The sequence below is a fragment of the Phocoena sinus genome, chromosome 2 (assembly GCF_008692025.1).
Source record: "Phocoena sinus isolate mPhoSin1 chromosome 2, mPhoSin1.pri, whole genome shotgun sequence".
Taxonomy (NCBI): domain Eukaryota; kingdom Metazoa; phylum Chordata; class Mammalia; order Artiodactyla; family Phocoenidae; genus Phocoena; species Phocoena sinus.
The window spans coordinates 102,580,959-102,605,195 of NC_045764.1; the positions used below are offsets into that span (position 1 = coordinate 102,580,959).

The 24,237-nt window shown below is 42.5% G+C and overlaps 1 protein-coding gene across 1 annotated transcript; it reads right to left on the bottom strand.

Annotated features, from left to right (window-relative positions):
* Positions 1–1,667: 1,667 nt before the first annotated feature.
* Positions 1,668–21,543, bottom strand: DAD1 (defender against cell death 1). Its single transcript, XM_032621725.1, is given in 5 exon segments — positions 1,668–1,911; positions 11,708–11,882; positions 21,252–21,304; positions 21,306–21,463; positions 21,511–21,543. Coding segments are annotated over 4 exon segments (375 nt in total). The 3' UTR covers positions 1,668–1,911; positions 11,708–11,751.
* Between the last annotated feature and the right edge of the window lie 2,694 nt (positions 21,544–24,237).

Sequence of the window (24,237 nt, forward strand, 5' to 3'; positions counted from 1 at the left end):
GTAGTGTATGTATGTCCATGCCACTCTCTCACTTTGTCCCAGCTTACCCTTCCCCCTCCCCGTATCGAGTCCATTCTCTAGTAGGTCTGCGTCTTTATTCCTGTCTTGCCCCTAGCTTCTTCATGACTTTTTTTGTTTTCTTTTTTTTTAGATTCCATATATATGTGTTAGCAAACGGTATTTGTTTTTCTCTTTCTGACTTACTTCACTCTGTATGAGACTCTAGGTCCATCCACCTCGCTACAAATAACTCAATTTAGTTTCTTTTTATGGCTGAGAAAATGGGTACGTAAAAGTTTTAAAGAATATTCAATTACTCAGTCATAGTTTAGTGAACTAGCATCCCTCCGAATGGCAAACCATGGCCCAAGCACCAACAGCTTGCTTTTGTGAATAAAGTTTTACTGGAACTCTGCCAGGCCGTTCATTTAAGAAAAAGCTTGCCGACTCCTAATCTAGAGCTATTCACAAACTTTCGTGTATATCAGAGTTACATGGAGAGCTAAGAAACACAGAGGCCCAAGTTCATTACCAAGTTCCCAGGTAATTGTGAGATACACCAAAATTTGAGAACCTCTGCTCTGGATGGGTGCTTCTCAAACTTTAATATGAACGTGAATCACCTGCTGACCACGTTAAAACAAAGATTCCGCTTCAGGAGGGTCGGGGGTCAGCTTGAGGGTCTCTTTTTCAAATAAGCTCCTAGGTTATGTCAATACTGCTGGTCAACAGGCTACGTTCTGCATAGCAAGAGCCCAGAGCAGCACTTCTCCAATTTGGCCGCTCGTTAGAATCTCCCGGGTAGTGGTACAAAGTGCAGCTGCCACCCCCAGAGATTTGTATTTAATTGGTCTGGGGTGTGCCCTGGGCATTGAGATTTCGTTTTTAAGTTCCCCAAGTGATTCTAATGTGCAGCCAAGCTGGGAAACCTCTAGGGCACAACTCACCATCTCAGCAGTCAGCTAAATTTAAATAGTGGAATCCTCAACATAGCTTATTTCCTGTCTATAGCACCCAAGATGGAAATAGGGCTGCTACCACGATACATATAAATATGTCTAGACTTCAGCCAGCAGACCTATTGCTCCACCCAAGTGTGTCATGGACTCTGACCTTGAGCACGTTACAAATCGGAGCTTCAATTTCTTCATCTATCTAATGCGGATTGGAACCCCAGAGATAATGGTAAGAACAAAATGAGAGAACATTTGTGAAGGTGGTTTGGAAAGTAGTGTCTCCTATAAATAAGCATATATACAAATCCCACTTTTGGCACTCTTCTTACCGGTCTAAGAGATACATATTTCCCTTTTCACCACTAAATCACGTTGAAACAGATATAAATGGGGAAGCACACACTTTTCTCACAAAGTGCTTAACGATGCAGTTCCAGGAAGCATTGTGTCATAAGAGCGGAACCACCGGCAACAATTGAAGGATTAGTAAGGGATTACCAGCTCCAGGGAAAAGACAAAGGACTGTGGTTTCCCAGGGTTGTCAGCCCTGCCTTTTGTCATTAACTTCAAATACACTTAATGAAAACACGGAGGTAGATTCACAGTTACAAGTTATCAGCTCCTAAAGAGCTCTGCACACAGGATTGAAGGGAAAAAAAAGACTTTCATACCAATAAAGAAGAAAAACAAAAAACAGAGCCAGAGGCAGAGGAAGGAGTGGCATGGAGCTTTTTAATTTGGAAGGCAAAAAGGTTACACTTCATGGAAGGCAGAGGCTATGCTAATAAATGCTCATTACAAAGTTGTTCTGACAGGGAAACCTGGGAACTCTCTGGACTCTCCAACCGCATCCCAAATCAGTCGGTAGCAAGCATAAATCTGAAGGAAATTCCGTGTGTCCAGCAAAGTGCCATCTCAAGAGCTCTTCTTATCCAGGGGAAACCAAAGAGTGAACCTTTAAGAAAAGAAGCAGAAAGGTAAGAAGAGATACTCAAGGTTTCTAAAAATGTTTTGTGATATGCTACAGACAGGGTCTCGAATTCTCCTATCTAAATTCTAAACCCGTAAAGACAAAGGTAGTTATGGGGTTCCCAAATTCTGGACAGTATTTAAGCCAGGTTAGAACAACCAGAATAAAGCGAATTTTTTCACTGAACATTTTATAGAGGGATCCATAGAAATTAATGCTCAAATCTGAATTCCAAGCACACGAAGGCATAAGTGACTGGGAACTGTAGCCGTGGGTTCTAACGCCACCTCTGCAATTAATTAGCTGTACGACTTTACATAAGTCACTCTGACCTCTCTGATCCACAAACCCTCTTTGTGGTGAGAGGATTGCAACTTAGCCTAAAGAGCTTTTCTGGATTTAGAAAGCTTACAAAGCACTAACTTCCAGTTTGGGGGGTGGGGTAGGGGGAGGGGAAGAAGGAAGAAGGAAGAATTCGAAAGAAAGCAGAGAAAGACTCCCAATCTCAGATTTAACGAAGGACCAAAACAGGAGAAATAATTTTGTTTTCATTTAACAGTAAGATTATTTTTGGCAAGAAGGAGGTGGAGAGTACCCCATGAGAAGAGGCCCACACAGCTGCCAGAGTCAGATGCTACTGACTGTAAGCTGTGAGGTGGAGCCCAGCCCTGCCCTGTAAACACAGACTTCCCTTCTCACACCTCTAGGAGGGCTGCCCACCTAGAGCAGCTCCAACACGGTGTGGCCAGGTGACCCCTTGGCCCTAGGGGCCCCAATGTCCCCAGCCACAAGCAGCCCATTTTCCTGCAGTGTGCCATAAAAATATTGTCATCTTCTTTGTGTGAAGATGAGAAAGGTTGGGAAACACTATGTTTCAGAAGAGCTGGGCTACACCAGTAGGTGAAAGGGCACCACCTTATTTTTGTGCATTGGTTCAGGTGACCTGGAGATTCTAGCATCAGAGTTTAGAGGAAAGATCTTAGACTTCTAGGCAGATTGCTTTTATTCCACTAACAATGAAAGAGAAATGCTACATAATTGCAGAACATTCCTGCATCAGTGGAATTATGAGAAATATGTAAAACAAAGAGCAAAAACAGGGAGCAAAAGTGATCACAGTGCCAAATAAGAACAAACAGACCTATTAAAACTAACCTATTCACTCCATCAAATGTCTTAAGCAAACTCTCTGACAACAGACTATGAACTAATACAACACATCAGTTCTAACGGCCAAGGTGAGAGAGGAATAGAGCACAGGGCCACTTCAGTGAAGAGCCTAACACAATGAGAATTATAAAAGAAATCCTCATTCAGTACAAAAGTCAAGTTTTGAGATCCTATGACAATAAAACATCTTAATCTAAGACACTGGGATTGGTCCAACTAAAAGGCAAAAATGACTCATGAGAGTAAATCTCTTTGACAATGGTTTTCAGAAAATTCCTATTTACGTAGATCTGCTCCTTTCTTTTAAGGCAAAAATATATCTACCGGACAGTACTCTAAAAGCAGAGGTTCTAGGAGTCTTTGAAATATTAGCTCAACAAAATTGGACTATTCACCAGCTCAGAAGAATGATTTCAACTGTTAAGCAGGGGATAAAGGTTTCAGGAAACTGACAAATAAAATTTCCTCCCCTGATATCAAGACATGCAAAGTGGAAGACACCTACTGAGAAGAGTTAGCATGACTTCTTCAGTCTATTCACACAAGCAGGAAGACAGCACCATATCGATCAGCCTGTTCTCATCATCTTAAGAGAAAAGCAAGGCACAACACAGAGGACTGTTAAAAGAATTACTCTCTGTAGAGACACAAAAGATGATGCCAGACAGGGTCATTTCTGTTTGGAATCTGCTTCCCCATCACCATCTCTATTCAGACGCCAGCACTGAGCAGATATGCTCAAAATACTGATTTTCCTTCAAATCCATCTCATCCTAGATCCTGGTCACCCAATTAAAACTGAAATTAGAGAAAATGTGAATCAAAGACCATTCTGCAGAAACTCTAGTTCAGAGCTCAATGTGAATCACTACAATTTCAGAAGGCATGGATCTGAAAAGAAAGGAGCTGTAGAGATCAGCTCGTCCATCCTCTCAGTCTTACAGATGAGGAACCATCACCTGAGAGTTGACAGATTTGTCCACAGCTGCGCATGTCCAATACCACGCCACAGGTGACTATTTAAGCTGAGTTAAAATTAAATAAAATGAAAAATTCAGTGCCTCACTTAGCCACATTTCAAATGTTCAATAACTACATGTGGCTAGTAGCTACCGTATTTGGCAGTGCAGACTTAGATTAGCACAATGCAAAGTTCTACTGGACAGCACCGGCCCAGGGTCACCCTCTCTGGAATAAGTCGGGTCTCCTGATCTGCATTCTCCTCACTTCTTCCAGATCATACTAAGATGACCAACTTGCAGAAACATTTTAGATAGCCTGTCTTCATCCTTTCTTATCAACCTCTCCTAAGTTTTTCCCATTTAAAAAAGAGAAGCAAGCTTAATACTGTTAATGGAAACCTTCTAATAAAATGTATTCATCATCCAAAAAGTCTTTGAACATAATAGAGAGGAAAGAATATAAAAGTGTGAAGTTAAAGTATCTGTTATCGAGTTCCCACTCAGTCACTTATTAGTTCCAGGCCCTGGACAAGTCAACTTAAATTTCACCAAGCTTTAATCACCTCATGTACAGAACGGGAAACACTACTATTTGTCTACCTCCATCACAGGGTGGTCCATGAGGATGACGTGGGTTGATGTGTATAAAGTGTATGTGGGGACTTCCCTGGTGGTACAGTGGTTAAGAATCTGCCTGCCAATGCAGGGGACACGGTTCAAGCCCTGGTCCAGGAAGATCCCACACGCCGCCGAGCAACTAAAGCACGTGCACCCCAAGTACCAAGCCTGCATTTCTAGAGCCCGCGAACCACAGCTACTGAAGCCCATGCACCGCCAACGAAGAGTAGCCCCTGCTCGCCACAACTGGAGAAAGCGTGTGCACAGCAATGAAAACCCAACGCAGCCATAAATAAATAAATAAATAATTTTTTTTTTTTAAGTGCATGTGGAGTGTGAGTCCTGCAAGCCTGGTTATGTGATAACTGTAAAACATTTGATAAATGTTGTCTAATTTTGTAAAAGGCCTTATACAAACATCATGCATTTTGTTACAGACAATCGCACTTCTGATGGATGATGAAAACCTGGTAATATGGATAAAAAGCAACAATTGAAGGTAAAAAGCAAGAAGAAGAAAAAAAGCAAGCTCAACTGAGGATCAACGCAAACAGCATTATCCTCCTCAAACACAATGGGACTATCGTGAATACTATTAATCAGAGGCTTTAACAGCTGCAAGAGACTCTAATGACCATCCAGGCCAATCCCTCCCTATGCACATAGGGAAATTAGGGCTCAACGACAAGCTTATTTCTCCATTCAACTAGTTAACAACACAGCAAAGTCTACAACACAGGTCTTCCGACTTCTAGCCTCACACTCGTGCTGCACTCCACTGTCCCTCGTGTGAATTGTTCCCTCAGCATCTTTCTTCCCCAGCACTTTCCTCGTGTCTTAGCACGAGCTATTTTACACAGCATTTTGTTGCAGCTGAAAATGATTTATTCGTTCATACACTCATTCAACAAACATGCATTGTGACCGTTAGCCTGTGCTAAGCTCTGAGGTCCCCACCCTCTGGGAATTTAACAGTCCAGTGGGAGAGACAGGAAAATGAATGGTTTTCATACCATGTGGTAAGTGCAGCGTTAGGGGCATGCACGGTGGACCATGAGGGCCCCAAGAAGAGGGTCTTATGCAACCTGGGGGCAGGATGACTTGCAGTTGGAATCATCTGAGCTGCAAGGCTAGAGAAACTAAGGCAGGGAATGAACTTCATAAATACAAATCTATGGGAATTCCCTGGCGGGTCCAGTGGTTAGGACTCAGCACTTTCACTGCCGCGGCCCGGGGTTCCATCCCTGGTCAGGGAACTAGGAACCCGCAAAACGCAAAGGCTTGGCCAAATTTTTTAAAAAAACACAAATCTACTTGATATTCTCTTTTATTCTTTTTCTCTCTCTTTTTTTTTTTTGGTAGTTTTAAATGAACCAAATACCAAATAGAGCACAATCACCAATTCAAGAATCATCAATTATTGGGTTTTTGTAAATAAAATAAGCAGTTCAAGGTTTTAAGAATAAGTAAAGAATCTCACCCTCCAACCAGGAAAAAAGAGGGGGTGAGAAAAGATTATGCCAACTCAAAATACTTTCTACAAATTTAGAGTAGTTCCCTTTTTGAGAACTTATCTGGTGGCTAAACCTAATTCAATATAAGGTGAAATGTCACAGAGAAAATGAAATGGAAACTAACCCCCCCACCCAAAAAAATTAAAGATGACTGCCAGCAGGAGGTCATGCTGAGAGCAAAAACAGGTCCTACAAGGAACCGGAAAGGGAGCTCTCAAACTGACAGATCAGAAAGGAAATAAAAGGTCAATCTCTGGGTCACCGTGCACTTGGTCTTCCCTAGGTGACAAAGGTTGCATGCTCTTTTGTGCCTAACACCGCCCACCTCTGGCCAGAATGTAAAGCAAGGCCCACCCAACACCTAGGCCCGCTTTGGGACCTCTGCTGCCCCTCCTGTGACTGGAAAGAAACTTGGTTTTATCACAAAGGTATCTGTGGTTTCTTCCCCCAAACTCAGCTTCTCTTGGGCTTTGTAGTACCTTCTCTCAGCAATGAAACGTACAAGCCACTGGGAGGCAGGTAGCGCCTAAGAAATAACATTTAGATCCCCTTCCAGAGGTAACTTTCTATATTACTACAGTACTTTACTGATGAATTCAAAAAGCCAACCGGCGACTGCTTGTTTGTAAATAGTACTGTTTGTCAGTTATATTCTGCCCAGCCCTGTAGCGCCCTCGCTCCAGCCGGGATTAAACTCTACGAATTTTTAAAGACCTGTGGGAGAACAGCCTCCACCATAAAAACAAAGCAACACTAACAAGGGTTCAGCACAACCTGGTGGCAAACAATCACCCTCAGGCTAAGCATACTTCCAAGCTCAAGTCTGCCCTTGTCGAAGCCCTGTTCACTTCTCCCTCTGATCCAGGGCCAGTCATCAGGAACTTTCCTTCCCAAGCTGTGACCCAATGTAGCTAAGTCCCTCTTTTCTTCAGTTCCCTTCAGAACACCTGAGACAGGCTGACATTTTCTGAAAAGAATTTCACAAGGAGACATGGAAAACAAAACAGGAAATATTTACAGATAGCATGTAAAATCTTTAAATATTCAACCTACTGAACTTCTATATAATGCATTCATTCAAAATAGATTACTGCCACCTAAGTGCCAAACACTGATCATCACTTTAGGTGTGCATGGATTCTCCCAACTCAGAAGCTCACTAGGAGCATTTTCACTTTTGCATTTTCATTTTTTTTTTTAATAAATTTTAGTTTTGACTGCGTTAGGTCTTTGCTGCGCACAGGTTTTCTTTAATTGCGGCAAGCAGGGGCTACTCTTCGTTGCAGTGCGTGGGCTTCTCGTTGCGGTGGCTTCTCTTGTTGCAGAGCACCGGCTCTAGGTGGAAGGGCTTCAGTAGCTGTGGCTCACGGGCTCTAGAGCACAGGCTCAGTACTTGTGGTGCACGGGCTTAGTTGCTCCGTGGCATGTGGGATCTTCCTGGACCAGGGCTCGAACCCATGTCCCCATGCCTTGGCAGGCAGATTCTAACCACTGCGCCACCAGGGAAGTCCTGCATTTTCTTTTTTTTTTGAATTTATTTTATTGTTTTTATACAGCAGTTTCTTATTAGTTATCTATTTGCATTTTCATTTTTATGATAATCTAAAAAACATTGTAAGTCTATTCTTTTCTCTTTTTATTATTTTATTTATTTATTATTTTTGCCATTTTGGGTCTTCGTTACTACACATGAGCTTTCTCTAGTTGCGGCGAGCAGGGGCTACTCTTCGTTGCAGTGCGCGGGCTTCTCATTGTGGTGGCTTCTCTTGCTACGGAGCACAGGCTCTAGGCATGCGGGCTTCAGTAGTTGTGGTGCACGGGCTTCAGTAGTTGTGGCTCGCAGGCTCTAGAGCACGGGCTCAGTAGTTGTGGTGCACGGGCTTAGCTGCTCCTCGCATGTGGCATCTTCCTGGACCAGGGCTCAAACCAGTGTCCCCTGCATTGGCAGGCATACTCTTAACCACTGCACCACCGGGAAAACCCCTATGAGTCTATTCTTGACCACTGGCATAGCCACTTATACCAGTGCTGCCCACTGAACAGCTAACTTTTACCACAGTGTTCTCACGCTGCCATCTCTGGACATATTTTCAGGAGGCCGCAAAAGTCTGAAGTTTGGAAAAGGCTGTGTTAACAGATGTAGGTTTTACAACAGTCCTAGCTGAACAAAACTGCTATGAAGACGGTCAAGTCTTACAGCAGAGGGAAGGAATGGGGACTGGAGGGATTCAAAGGAACTTCAGCTCAATCTACAATGCTTAATTTGTTCAAAACCTGTTCATTCCAGGTGGTGGATACACGGCGGTGTTTGTTATATTCTTCTCTGTACTTTTCTGTGTTTTTTAAATTGTCATACAAGCAAAGAAAGTTAAGTAATAAAGGAAAGGACGGTAATAAAAATAACTGTGGTAACTTTTTTTTTTTTTTTGATGTGGACCATTTTTAAAGTCTTTACTGAATTTGTTACAATATTGTTTCTGTTTTACGTTTTGGTTCTTTGGCTGCGAGGCATGTGGGATCCTAGCTCCCTGACCAGGGATCGAACCAGCACCCCCTGCAGTGGAGGGCAAAGCCCTAACCACTGGACTGCCAGGGAAGTCCCTGTGGTAACTTTTTCAACACATTTCTTTAACTCTGCAATTGTCAAATACTTTATAATAAGCAACTTTAAGCAAAAATAGATATTAAAAAAATTTTTTGACATCAGACTGGATTATTAGACTTAAAAGATTTCCAGCAAGGTTCTTTGAACCTCAGTTTCTCATCTGTAAGTGGAATTACCAAGCCTATCCTCATAAGGTTGTTTCGAAAATAAAATAAGACTTAAAGCCTGGCCCACGCGAGCACTCACTATCTGTTAACTTCCTTAGTTCTCCTGGAATAAATTTCTTTAACTCAGTGCCATTTTCTTTTGATGTGCTTTTTCATAGTAGCTGCTGGTTTTAAACGTCACCCCCAAATTCACACAAGAGCAGTAAGCTATAGATGTTTATTCTTTTTATACCCAACTCTCAACATACTTGTCAAATATGGAGAATATTCAAACTGTTTTGTTCTACCTTCTGAGTTGATATAAATATTGAAAACTCACTCGAAAACCATTTTAAAAGTGTTTTAGCACACTGCACATAGAACTAAGTTAGAAGCACAGAAAAAGGGCAAATAAATGTATGTTTGAAAACTGAGGGCAGGACAGTACAGTATACGTCAAACTGTGATCATTTCACAAATGATCTCTGTGAAAAAACCCCTGGGGAGTCCCCGACAGAAGGATTTCACTACGAATATACTCTCTATAGAATGATTTAACACTGCAATCTGGGATTGGAAGATTGTGCTATACCTTGGGCCCATAATTCCCAGCTGAACAGGTGGCCCTAGATCGTTAATAGGGTCTGCAGTACGCAGTTTCTGCTGAGCTTGCTTTTTTGTCTCTGTTTTTGTCTCTGATTTTGAAATACTAGCCTCTCTGCTGCAGAGTCCTCCTCCAGGCACGACAGCCCTAGGATATTATTTTTCATGATCTGGTATCTCCCTGATCCTAGAGAACAAACATCCTTGAACTGCTTGCTCTGTCCCCTTGTTAAAGCATACGTGACTCATCTAGAAAAAGTAACTAGAAATTTAGAGTAGGGCAATCAGAAGACTTATGACCTTTCCAGCAAGGTTACTATCAGAGCCCAAGGGTTACTCAGGATGTTCGCAGGTCAATGCTGGTCGGTGAACTCTCCAGCTGTACTCAAGAAGCTGTCATTGGTCAGGCGCCCTGTCTGCGGCCTCTGCTCCCAGATGGCATGGCGGCCCAGTTCTCCGGACCACCACAGCACTTTGTTCAGGTCTTTAGTGTGGCTCTAACTGCTATGTTTACATGCCCTTTTCCCCTTCTAGACTGTTCACTGCTTGAAGGCAGCCACATTTTACTTTTCTTTGTGTTCCCAGGATCAAGGCATTGACTAGCACATGGGGGAACAACTCAAGTCCTGATTGGGTCTCCAAAAAGTTCAACTGTATTAAGATAGTAGAAAGAAGTGGTTCACAGTCTCTTTCACTGATATAAACCACCTGTGTCAACTTACCACTGCCAAAAATGAAACCTTACCTGAGCTAACAGTACTGCTTTTGAGACAATATCTATGGAAAGGATTTATGTAATATATTAAGTAACTGCTAGAAACTGAAGTAAAGTCCTTGTCACATTATTGCATTCACTTTGTCCATGGTTGCTCTAACTCTTATGTTAGATTTCTGATTAGTACAAAAATGATAGCTTTCCAAGTTGTGATAGAAAGAGGTTGGTCCTGGGATATCGTTCCCCCAAAGAGGGTCAGTTTCCTAAGGTTCTCGTTTCTCTACCCCAGTAATAGCAACATTTAATTTTGTAGGAGAAAGGCAAAGAATAGAGTGCATTCATTCATCGGTGAGAAACACGGGATACTGAAAGAGCACTAGGCCAAGAGCACCATTGGACTAAAGCACTACGCTGCTTCCACTTAGCTATGTGGCCAGGGAAAGCCATTGGATTGTTCTGGACCTCTGTTTTCTCATATATAAAATAAGTTTTAAGATAGAGTCAAGGGACTTCCCTGGCGGTCCAGTGGGTAAGACTCCACACTTCCAAGGCAGGGGACATGGGTTCCATCCTTGGTCAGGGAACTAGGATCCCACATGCCGTGCAGCACGTCCAAAAAAAAAAAAATTATATATATATACACAGAGAGAGAGAGAGAGAGAGGGAGAGAGAGAGTCAAGTACTTCTCAGAGCTTTTAGGATTCTGCTTAGGAAGGAAGGATGGAGGGGAGAGCATACCACACATGGAGAGCACAATCAAAGAGGGCTTTTCAACTTCTGTGAATCAGAACAACTCGGCTCCACTGCTGAGATTCCATATCAGTTTACTTAAAAAAAAAAAAAAAAAAAAAAGAGCTCTATTGCTAAAAAAAGAAAACTGGCAAATGACCACATGGCACCTCATCCTATATGTTAAAGTGTTCTCCCAAGCTAATCCAATTTTCCCATTAATTTTTAACTTAGCACATATATAAGCAAGCAGCCATCGTCATTCATTCGGCATATGCTGGATGTCTATCAGGTGTAAGCACTATACTAGGTACTACTACGGGGACAACGGCCCAGCATTTGAACTCATCTGAGATTAAAATCGGAAAAAAAATTATAGAGCAAATCTAAAAGCAAAACCTACAACTTATGTCTCTTCCAAGATCTCAGAGTTATTTTCATGGAGTTATTGGTGCAGAAATTAATGTATTGGCTACAAGCAAACTCTCATTTTCTGTTATCTTAATGATTTGCAGAACAGTGAGAAGAGAAGGCAACGACCAAGAGCAGCAGCACTGATGAATCACGGTATTAACACATACTTTGCAGACCACTGTGGAAAACTCTGCAAACATCTTATCAACAGTATGGGAACTCTGACAACCATGATCAAAACCAGCCCCTCCGATTTCTGTTTCTAAAACCAACACTATGTGACAAGCACTAAGATCATCACTTACATTCTTCCAGTCTCCTACGCCTCAATTAAGTAAATGGTAATGATTCAGCCAACGAAGTTCATGACAACAAGGTGCAGGATGGTGCTGGCAAAGAGAAAATCAGCAAAGGCTCGCTCCGGGGAGATGCCTTGGAAATCCGCTTTGTTTTGTGGGTTGATCTGTATTCTCAGACAAACTGTACAAGAATAAAAACACAAAAGTGATTATCAAGAAGTATGAAACAAGTATGACTAATGCACACACACATACCCTCTGACCCAACAATTCTGTTCCAGCAGAAATGACACATAAGTCCATCAAAAGGCACGTACAGGAATGATACCCATGGTGGCCCCCAACTGGAAGCAATCTAATGTCTATCACCAGTAAAATGGGGAGAATTCCCTGGTGTCCAGTCGTTAGGACTCAGCGCTTTCACTGACAGGGGCCCGGGTTCAATCCCTGGTTGGGGAACTGAGATCCCACAAGCCAAAAAAAACAACAACAGTAAAATGGGTAAATTATGGCATATGCATACAATAGAATACCATATAGCAATGAAAAAGAACTTCACAACATGGATGAATTCAGCAAATATCACGATGAGCAACACAATCCAGATGCCAAAAAATACATGCTTTATGATTCTACTTATATAAAGCTTAAAATTGGCCAAAACCGATCTACAGTAATACAAATCAGGACAGTGGTTTTTTTATCGTTCACAGGAGATGACTTGGAAGGCAGGAAGAGAGGCCTCTAGGGTACTGATAATGTTCTATATCCTAATCTGGTGGTGGCTAAAAGGGTGAATTTAAAAGTTCTTCAAGTTGTACACAAATTTTATGCTGTTAATTGTTTAAGGGAACAATACAACTTCTCAGAGTTAGGCTAAAAACCAAAGCCTTACCGAGAAAAAAAAAAGATATTGATATAAAACCAAAAAATCTTTAGAACTCTCTTATCTCCTGAATTAAGTTTATAATTATACCTAGATCAGGATGCAGTTGAGGCAGTAACAAAGGGGCTAGACTGAATGACCAAAAGTTATAAAACTGTGAATTATTTCCAACAGAATGTGTATATTAGACAGCAGAGATGCTTATCCATGAGGACCTCACAATTGTAGATAATCTTTGATCTCAAAGTTCTAGAAGCTGCTTGTCTCAAAAAAGGCAAGAGATCTAAGTTACATGACTTTGACAGAGAACTCTCCACTACCACACTCTGTACCGTTGAAGATTCCAACCTGACACCATAGCCAGTCACCATTTGACATGAAAAGAAAGCTCTAGGAATACACTTTTCCAAAATATCTTTATACCTGTGACAAATGATTACACTACTTAACCCAAATTTGCTTCAGGCTAGCATCCATTCCATCACTAACCAAGAAAAGGCAACAGACTGATATCTAACCCAAAGGTCAGAGAACTACCAGACTGGGCTTCCCGGGTGGCACAGTGGTTAAGAATCCGCCTGCCAATGCAGGGGACATGGGTTCAAGCCCCGGTCCGGGAAGATCCCACATGTCGTGGAGCAACTAAGCTCGTGCACCACAACTACTGAGCCTGTGCTCTAGAACCCGCAAGCCACAACTACTGAGCCCGCATGCTACCACTACTGAAGCCCGTGCACCTAAAGCCCGTGCTCTGCAACAAGAGAAGCCACCGCAATGAGAAGCCCATGCACCACAATGAAGAGTAGCCCCTGCTCACCACAACTAGAGAAAGCCCGCACACAACAACGAAAAACCAATGCTGCCAAAAATAAATAAATAAATAAATTTTTAAAAAAAGACTACTTCTCCAGAGTCCATCGCCATGGCAACAGAGTCTTCATTATGCTTAAACATGCAAACACTGTGGAAAAACCCCGGATCTTTTCAGGCACCTGAACCCTTCAAAATATGAAGGACACTGCTGAAGCAAGGGCGACCAGTTAAAATCCCACTGTGGTGAGTATAGCTTGGTTCACCCATTTGGGAGAGCAATGGCAACATCTATTATATTTTAAATGTCTTTTGAGTAAAGAATTTATCTTAGAGAACAAAGGCATTCTAACAGCATGTTCGTAAAGTTGAAAAAAAAAAGTGAAAACAGTCCAAATGACATCAAGGGGATTACTTAAGTAAATTACACTACAGACATGCAATAAAATCCCATGCAATTATTCAAAAGAATGAGATTAATTTGCTAGACGTTGACAGTAAAGACGTCTAAGATATATTAAGTGAAAAAAAAGCCAAAAATATTATTCCCTTTCAGATTTCTCTTAAACTGCATACACACACACACACACACACACACACACACACACTATTTTCTCATTTATTTTAGTCGGAATCTAGGAAAAAATCTGAAGAGATACCAAAAACGATTAACAGGGGCTATTGGGGTGGAAGATGGGAGTAGAGTGGTGCTTCGAGAAATATGAGGGGACAAAAGGAAAGAGAGGCTCCCCATTAAGGTACACAAAGAAATGAATTGATGTGTTATCATTATCATAATCATAGTAACCCAAGTTGCTTCAATGACAACATAAGAATCAGAATCGCACAGAGTTGCAAAGGACCCTGAAGGTCCTAAAGACCAACACCCCATCTAATGCACAAAATACCCAAGAGGTGGTGGATATGGGCATGCCAGGGGAGGCTGCATGAATCAGCTGGGAATAGTTCCAAAGTATACTCACCATATCCACAATCTGGTAAGTCATCCCCAGGTGCAGAACTACAAACCATCCAGAGCCTGTGTTACTGACAGAGGCAGCAAATCCCTCAGATGCAGGGATATGCCGCCTCTATCAGTAACACACGCTCTGGACGGTTTGTAATTCTCAAAAAAGGCAAAGAACACCTGTTCAAAAAGCTCCTCCACAAAAGATCCTTCAGTCCTTCCTGAGCACTTCCAAAGATGGAAATGTACTACCTCCTAAGGCAGCTTGCTCCATTTTAGCAGTTCTAATTTATCTCCTTAAATAGTCACTTAGTCAGCAAAATATTTACTGAGCATCTACTATGAGCCATGCACTGTCCCAGGTGCTAGGACTATGGCACAGAACAAGACAGACAAGAGTCTGGCTCCCAGGGAACTTACACTCTAATGGAGAGAAACATAATAAATGAGAAAACAACTAAACAAGGAAATATGAGGTAGTGATATGTGCTATGAAGCAAAGCAAGGTAATAAAAGAGTGACTGGGAAGCTATTTCTTATTTGGTGGTCACAGAAGGCTTCTCTAAGAAGGTGCTATTTAAGACCAAAATTTGAAAGACAGGAGCCAACCATGCAAAGATCTAGGGGCAGAGCATTCCAGATAGCAAGAATCTTGGTCAGACTGACCAGAATGTAGGGATCAAGGGCAAGAGGGAGACAAGGGCCAAATCAGTGGGCTTTGTAAGCTTCAGTAAAGAGTCTGGATGTAGTTCTAAGTACAATGGAGCAATATTTCAAAGTTTTGAGCAGATGAATAAAATAATCTGATCTAAAATTTTTAAGGATGGTAGAACTGCAATGCGGAGAATGGTGTGCAAAGTTCAAGAAGCCAAAGAGTCATGCAGGAGCCAAAGAGCTCAGGTAATGGTAGTCAAAAGGGACAGAAGTCGGGCTTCCCTGGTGGCGCAGTGGTTGAGAGTCCGCCTGTCTATGCAGGGGACACGGGTTCGTGCCCCGGTCCGGGAAGATCCCACATGCCGCGGAGCGGCTGGGCCTGTGAGCCATGGCCGCTGAGCCTGCGCATCCAGAGCCTGTGCTCCACAACGGGAGAGGCCACAACAGTGAGAGGCCCGTGTACCGCACACAAAAAAAAAAGGGACAGAAGTCAAGAGATACAGGCTGTATTTTGGGGAAGACAGGGCTTGCTGATGTAATGGATGTGGGAGATAAGAGAAATCAAGGAATCAAGAAAACCTTCTAGGGAATTCCCTGCTAGCCCAGTGGTTAGGACTCTGAGCTTTCACTGCCGAGGGCCCAGGTTCAATTCAATCCCTGGTCAGGGAACTAGGATCCCACGGGCCGAGCAGCCAAAAAAAAAAAAACCTTCTAAATTTGTGGTTTCAACAACTTAACCAAAGTTGACACCATGTACTGACCAGCAAAGAGGCAGATGGCTAGGCCGGAAGGTTCAATCTGGAGTTGTGTGTTAGACATCGAGTGAAGATGTCAAGTAGGCAACTGGACTTACTAATTTGGAATTCAGGGAATAGGTCAAAACTGAAAATATAAATGTGGTAGTTGTAGTTATATAGACATTATTTAAATTCACCTATGGGAAAGAAATACAGAGAAGAGGTCTAGAACCATGCCCTCAGACCAAAAAGCACCTAGCACAAACCGTAGGAAGGAAAAACCAATGAGGTGAGAAGGAACAAGCAGGAGAGTATAGCGCTGCAAAAGCTTTGAGAAGAAAGTACTTCACTCACTCAGAAGGAAGCAGCCAACTATGTTAAGTGCTAAATGTTGCTGAGCATTCAGGCAAGGTGAGGTACATGGCCATTAGATCTGGCAAGATGGCAAGAGCAGTTTCACTGTAGTGGTGAGGACAGACCACCAAGAGTAGTTAAGGAATGAATGGACAGTGAGAAAGCAGAAACAGCAACTAGACAACTATTCTTTCAAGGAATTCTGTGATGATGGAGCAGAAAGGCATGGAATAGTAGCTGAAGGGGTATCTAAAGTCAAATTAATTTTTTTAATTGGACGATATTAGAGCATGTATGTATGATGGGAATGATCCACTAGAGAGAAATTAATGATGCAGAATGGAGGGATGATTACAGAAGCTGAGTCCCTGAGTGAGCAAGAGAAGGCTGGATCCTCTGCACAAGTGAAGAAACTGACCTCTGATAGGAAAGAGATATATCCACCACCATTACAGGAAATAAGTCAGAGTAGGGGGTCCATGTGTAGGTGGGTTGCTATGATTCCTTGGTAGGAAGATGAAAGGATTTCTTTTTAGCAAAAAAAAAAATAAAGCAAGATCATCAACTGAGAATAAAGGAAAAGAGAAAATATAGATGAAAAGTGAAGAGAGAAAAATATGAAGCATATTTTGGGAAAAGCAAACATATCAGGGAAGTATTATAGGACCACTGGGCAGGGTTGAGTGCCTACTTGTGTTCCTATTCTCACCAATACTTCTCCATCACAGCACTATATCCAGGTTTACTTGTCAGCATCTCCCACTAGATTATAAACTCTGTGGGAGTAGAGGTCATGTCTGCGTGTTCCACAGTTAAATCCTCAGTACCCTGGCAGGGAACCTGGCACATAATAGCTCAATATTCCTTAACTTATTACAGGCATGCTCACAATGTAACATACAGTGTTAAGCACTGAGGATGCAGAGATGAAAAGAGCACTGCACCACTACAGTGTAGTGAAATAGGAATACAGGAGAAAGACCTAAATCTGAAGAGCCAGGGAAGGGTTCAAACGGAAGCAGCACTTGAGCTGAGATGGCTGAGAAGTGAAGGAATTTTCTGGGCAGTCAAACAAAGGTAAAATAGCTTAAGACATCTCAGCATGTTCAGGGAATAATAAGTAACTCAATAATGCTGGAATATAAAGTACAGAGGAGGTGGAGACGAGATGAAGTTGGAGATGTGGCCAGGACCAGATTATCAAAGACCCCTCTATGCCATTAAAATTTTTTTTTAATTTCTCTTTGGGTACAGACAAATTTTATGTGGGGAGTAGCACAATCAGATTTGCAAGTCAAATCAAGCCTGCAAACATAGTGGAAGATGGACTGGAGGGAGATCAATAAGGAAGATTACAGTAGCCCAGATAAGAGATATTGGGAGCCTGAGTGACAAAGGATGAAGAGGTAGCAATGGATATGAAAGAGGTTTAGAAACAGGACTGTCAGGCATAAGGCTGGCAAACTTCCAATCTCCTGGATAAGTTATGGGCCCACAAATCTAATAGATAATTTCCAAAAAATGCTGGACCCCAGTCCACACAGCCCAAGATCTCCCGTGAGATAGAAAACACTCTGAATTAGGCCTCCTTGCCTTTCAGATTCAAACTGGTTTTGGATTTGTAAACTAGGGGGAACAAAACTACTTTTTTTAATCTGTAAATATTTCATATAGATTAGAAAACAGAATAGACCAAAGTTGTGAAATGACTTAAAAACTGATTTCAAGATCAAAGATTTATTTTAAGGACAGTCTTATTGTTTTCCACTCATCCCTCCAAAATAGCACTTTAAATGAGCAAAAAGAGGATTTCAGTTAGGTAAAAAAGGAAACCAGAAGGGCTGCCAACACTGACACACTACTCTGAAAAAGGGACAGATGTCCTCCTCTAGAGAGATCTAACCACAAGAATAAACAGTCAGCTGCTGAGGATGTTTGAAATCTGTCTGAAAGAAGAAAAATATTTTATCTCTGAAGTCCTTTCAAAGCCTACTATACTTTAAACTGTTGATCCAAAAAAAAAAAAAAAAAAGATTTCTCAATGGCAATTTTCTACCTCTGTCTCCTTGAAACTATGGTTAAGGTTCCTGGTCATGAGGAACAGAAAAAAAACAGGCCATTTTCATCAGGCCCAAATAACACCAGGCTTTTAAAAAATGTGATAGTATCCTACATCGGTTTAAAATGTACTAATCAATTTCCAAAGAACATATGCTACATAACACATGCAGAAGGAATGGAAGAGAACAGACTGCCAAAAAAGAAATTAAGGGAACCAGGCTAAAGAACTTTTCCCTCCAATTCATCCTACACATTAACACCAATTTTAAGTCACTCCTTTACTTAAATCTAAAACATTTTTTTAGACGTTTTTAATCCGGGGCTTCCCTGGTGGCGCAGTGGTTGAGAATCTGCCTGCCAATGCAGGGGACACGGGTTTGAGCCCTGGTCTGGGAAATCCCACATGCCACGGAGCAACTAGCCCCGTGAGCCACAATTACTGAGCCTGCGCGTCTGGAGCCTGTGCTCTGCAACAAGAGAGGCCATGACAGTGAGAGGCCCACGCACTGCCATGAGTGGCCCCCACTTGCCACAACTAGAGAAAGCCCTCGCACAGAAATGAAGACCCAACACAGCCATAAATAAATAAATAAATAATATTTTTAAAAAAAACTTTTTTTAATCCTTAGATGCATTCCTATTACCTACAGGATAAAATTCCTTGGCCTGGCACTCAAAGCTCTAGCATCCAGCACTACCTAATCCTTCAAGGTAATCGCCTACAATTCCCTTTCTCAGCCAAACTGGCCTCCTCCGTTCTCTTCCAATAGGAAACACAACTCGGGGAAGTTAGAAACCTCAGCACTATAAATAAGTACAAGCCTTCCCTTCCCAACAACCAGAACAAAGGATAAACTCCAAATTTAAAATTTCCCATTAAAACCAGTATCCAGGGCTTCCCTGGTGGCACAGTGGTTAAGAATCCACCTGCCAATGCAGGGGACACAGGTTCAAACCCTGGTCCAGGAAGATCCCACATGCCGCGGAGCAACTAGGCCCACGTGCCACGACTACCGAGAGAGAGCCTGTGTGCCACAACTACTAACACCCACATACCTAGAGCCCATGCTCCGCAACAAGAGAAGCCACCCCAATGAGAAGCCCACACACTGCACAAAGACCCAACGCAGCCAAAACATTTTTTAAAAAACAAGTATCCAGTTGAGGATCTGAGCTAACAATGGCAGCAGTGGCTTCAGTAAGGTCAAGTCTGTCAAAAGAAATGCAAACGATACCCTTCCTGAGGCAACTCTGAATTGTCTTGAATCCCTTCTTTTCCTGAAGCAACTTTCATTTCCCTGGCCCAGTTACCAATTATCCAACACCTACGGACACCAGAATCCCCCAAAAGGACCTCACTATTAAAGTGCCCTTTCACTAGGCATTCTCTTCAATGACAGGCCATCAACTTCTCATTGAGGAGGAGGGTAGGGGGTCTGCCAATTCAACTTTAGCTACAACAGCCTCAAAAAAAAAAAGACTTGGCAACTGGAAAAATTATCTGCTCAAAAAATCTTCTGACTTTTATCACACCAATCATCTGCAACTCCAGTCCACAACCACTCTCCTGCAAACCACGCTTCCACGTAGCCCTGAGAAGTCATTCTTAACCCTAGAAGCTTATGAAGCCAGGGTGACTTCAGCACAAAGAAGCCTTTTTTTTTTTTTTAATCACCTTTTAGGCCCTGCCCTATTCCTACTCTTTCCAGACCTGGAAACAAAATCAAGACATTCTCAAGATTCCTTCTCCTGGGACTTCCCTGGCAGTCCCTTGGTTAAGATGCTGTGCTTCCAATGCAGGAGGCGTGGGTTCAATCCCTGGTCGGGGAACTAAGATCCCACATGCCACGTGGTGGCCAAAGAAATAATAAATAAATAAATAAAATTAAAAGATTCCTTCTCCTGTCTGGCTAATAAAATTCTTAGTCATGAACAGTATTTTAGGGGAAGAAGGAGGAGTCTAGAGCAAAGAGGGTAGTATATCTGATGATGGTAACATATAAACTCCTGTAGACCAGGATGCTGCTACAGAGAACCAGGTCTTTGGTCATCTAAGCCAAAATTCAAAGATGCACAGGCTAACTCTGCAACTCCAGGCCAGGCTTACTGAACTAGTCCTTAAGTCCTTAGACTTATCTTAACTTGAGAAACAGAGTAGAAGGTACAGTATCTCTGGCATGAGTCTGAACTAGCAATTTGAATGTGTAATAAGCATTCTATAGGTTTCTAACTTTAAGCTGTAATTAAGACTCCACTGTAAATGAAGTCTCCAGACGCTGTATTTTGTCTATGCCCCAATTACACTGTAAACTCGTTGAGGACAAGAAACATATACCAGGTGTATCACCAAAGCTTTTACCATACCTTGTATGAGATTCAAAATACAATTTACAATGTGACTGTTGATGATCACACGTGGAAAAAAAAAAAATGAATTTTGGCATGTTTTCCAAGTCATGCAGCAGGTGATACCATGACTGGAAAAGTTCATGTGGTAGCCACCTATAAAATGTACTGGCCAACAATCCCTGGGCCAAGCCTGGACTCAGTATTCAGTGAATCCCTGTTGGAGCAAGAAAGGTCAGATTTTGGCAAAAATATATGGGGAACAGTCAGCTCTCATTAAATATAGCAGTCTACAAGGTATCAATTTGCTGGGAAATCAGAATAATAGAGCTAAAGTAGACCTATGTGAGTGAAAACTGAGTTCAGGATAGTGAAATGACAGCTTCAGAGTTGGCTTTTCCATTTTATAAGTTTACCAACTTCAAAGTTGTGTTAAAGCTAAGTGAAAGTTGGGAGTTTTCCATGGACCAATATGAAGTGAAGTGGATCACCAGATTGAACAGCAAACATGAAGGTGTTTCCAGATTTAATCCCAGCTCCTCGGCGGCTCTTTGGTATTAGGCACCGACAACCTGAATGTGCCTCAATTTCCCCATTCACAAAAAGGGCAACGCAGGTTCCTCTCTCAACTTCACGAGGCGGTGGTCCTCATATAGAGACGAGTACTGTGGGAATAAAAGCACGCATCAAAGTAACACATTATAAACTAATATCACTTATAGAATCGTTCATTACCCGCTAGGATAAAACTCCCCACAGAGGAGATGAAGCCCGAGAGGAAGAGTTGAAGGGAAGGTCCCCACGAGGAGACAATAACCGAATTGCAGCGCCCCGGTCAGCAGTATATACAGGAGGTACGCGTCCAACAACTTCAGACGCTGAGGAGTGGAGCTCAAGTACTCTTCTAAGAACCGCGAGATGACCGACAAACACCGACGCCGACATGACTACACGCTCGATATTCCGGCCGGCGTACCCCAAACTCCTAGCGGACCCGACGACCACACCGGATGTAGTGTCGGCGCATGCGCACCGCTTGTAGCCCAGCTCCCGCCCTCCCCAATTTGCTACGTTGCGCAGGCGTATAGGCCGGCCAAGGCACGAAACAAGTAATGCGCAGAGACGCAGAATATATCTACAGAATGAGAACTACAGCCAGAGGAAGCTAATGCGCCTGCGCAACGGATCTCTCCGTGAGCTGGAGACGTGTATCTTTTTGTGCTATTTCCGCCGTCTTGTTGGTGACGCCCACAGTTGCTCCAGCAACAAGCTAGTGTGGGAGGGAGAGGGGAAGAGGTTTTTCAGCGGACAGCGGTTCTCTTTGGTCCACCAGCGTCCTCAAGATGAACTATTTGGATCTGCTTTAAGGCAATGTCTGACTTTTCCCGGTTCAGTACCCGCTCGGTCCTAATTCTGTTGAGGGGCGCTAACTGCAGATGCCTGTCCCAGATCATTAGAGCAAGTCAAGTTGCCCCGCAGTGAGAACCACGGCGGCCGGTCACTGAGCAGGCATCAGTTTAGACTTGGTTATTGGAGGAGGGAAGTACGGAGCGGGGTTGGGGAGCTCGACCTCTACCCGGGCCTGAACTCGATTTGCGATCTGGTCCTTGGGGACGCTTACGAGTAAGCGTAGTGTAACCTAAGCCCGCAGGGGTTCATTCATTCAGCAGAACAATTATCGGGTGCCTCCTCGGGCCCACGTTTTGCCAAATTGTAGTTCGTTATGCTAGAGTGTAGGTATCCTCAGGGGAATCTGATATAGTCGTAAAAGAGCTGGTGATGGGCAGGGGCGGGGATAAACTCCATTAAAGTGCATAGAGTATATGATCAAGTTTAGCAGCCTCCTACTCCCAAGCTGTCATCTTGAACCCATCGTACTACCCCAGGATGTCAGCGCTAAAGACCTGCAAGAGCATTGCCTGGTGCGTGGTTCAAGCCCTACCCTCTCCAATTTATTTTGCAGAGGAAACTAAAGGTTTGAGGTTTTGTATTTTAACAAGTGGGATTAACTATTTATACTTAGCATTTTAAACTTTTTTGAAAAATAAGATCCACCTTAGTTTCTGGCTTTGCTGCCCTTTAATTTAACATGAATCTGACCTTCCAGACCTAGTTCATCTCACTCTCAGCTGCAGGTGGTACATAAACCAGGTACTTTTTCAGCTTATTAATAATTTTGAACTATCCTAGGTACTGAAGCAAAATTCCTAAAACAGCAAGTAAATGACAACCTTCCTTCATTTTCACTTCTTATTTGTGTTTAAACTGGAACCAAATCAGCATCAACAAATGTACTGATTATCAGTCATGAGCAAAACCTTGCTTAGTTCTAGAAAGAAGAGAAATAATCCATGTCCTCAGAAAGATTTACAATCTCTTTAAAAAAGATATATTCATATTCACACCCACGGAGATTTGCACTGTTATGAGAACTTAAGTTCAGTCTAAGCTCTTTTATGTTGCTGAGGGGGGAAAAAAAAATGTGGATAACCAGACCAGTTCCTATTTCAATATAATAAGGCAGAAGCATCAGTTTCTCTGACAAGTTGAACCTTTCTCCCTGTCCTCATCAGTAAGTAGGAGGGTAGCTTCCTCACCAGTATTCAACTTCAAACTTTAAAGGCTAGGCTGATGCTTTTTAATCATTTAGGAGTGGATTCCTCAGGGAAATCAGCCAGGCTCCTTCCAGTAGTCTCTTCTTATGTTTTGTCTGCCTTTCATCCATGTCAACTATTATCATAACATCTCCACAGGAACTCCCAAAGGGGGAAAGCAGAAGAGATGAAAAATTCACTACTGAATATATCCTTTTCTGAGATCTGCAAAGTCAAACACGAATATAATGACCTAAAGCTTTCCTGGACTACTTAAAACAGCAAGAAGAGGTCTTCTGTGTTCGTTTATGATTCTATAATCATTGAAACATTTTTTGACTGATTCTCAGTGGGAAATTGCTAACATAATGTTGGTTTCAATATTTTAAATCAGCACTTTCACATATGTAAAAAAGTCATGTCCTGAGTAGTGGACATGCTCAAGAGTCAGATAATCCTGGGTTTCTGCTTGTTTGCTAGTTATCTAATCCAGGACAAGTTAGTTAGTCTGACAGCCTCATTTTCCTTTCTTTAAAATGGAAATAAGAATACCTGGCTTGTTGTGACTTAAGTAGAAATGGGCAACGTGAGAGCTGTGAGTTTCAGTTTTACTTGGGGACTTACTGAGAACTATAGCTCAGTGGACAGTGTCCACATAGCTCTGAGGAACTGCTCTGAAGAGGGCGGGGGGAGGTGATTTGGGATAAGTGCAATGTATGTGATTTTGGAATAAGTGCAATCAAGCACACATCTTGGTAGAGGGCTACTGCTAGTCATGAGGCACAAATATCTTAGTTAATGATTTAGTGCTTTTCTAAGTATGGGAAAATGCAAGAAATTGGTGTTGCAGGAAAATGGGGCACGAGAAGATGGTCACTTCCCAGGTCTTTGGCTTCCTGCAGGAAAGGATTCAAGAGCTAGCTGGAAATAGAGTGAAAGCAGATTTATTCAGGGAGTTACACACTCCACAGACAGAAGGTGGGTCATCTCAGGAGAGAGGCCCCAGAGTATGAGGTCGTTAGTTTTTATGGGCTGGGTAATTTCATAATCTAAACAAGTGGGAGGATTAGTCCAGCTATTTGGGGGAAGGGGCAGAAATTTTCCAGGAGCTGGGCCACTGCCTACTT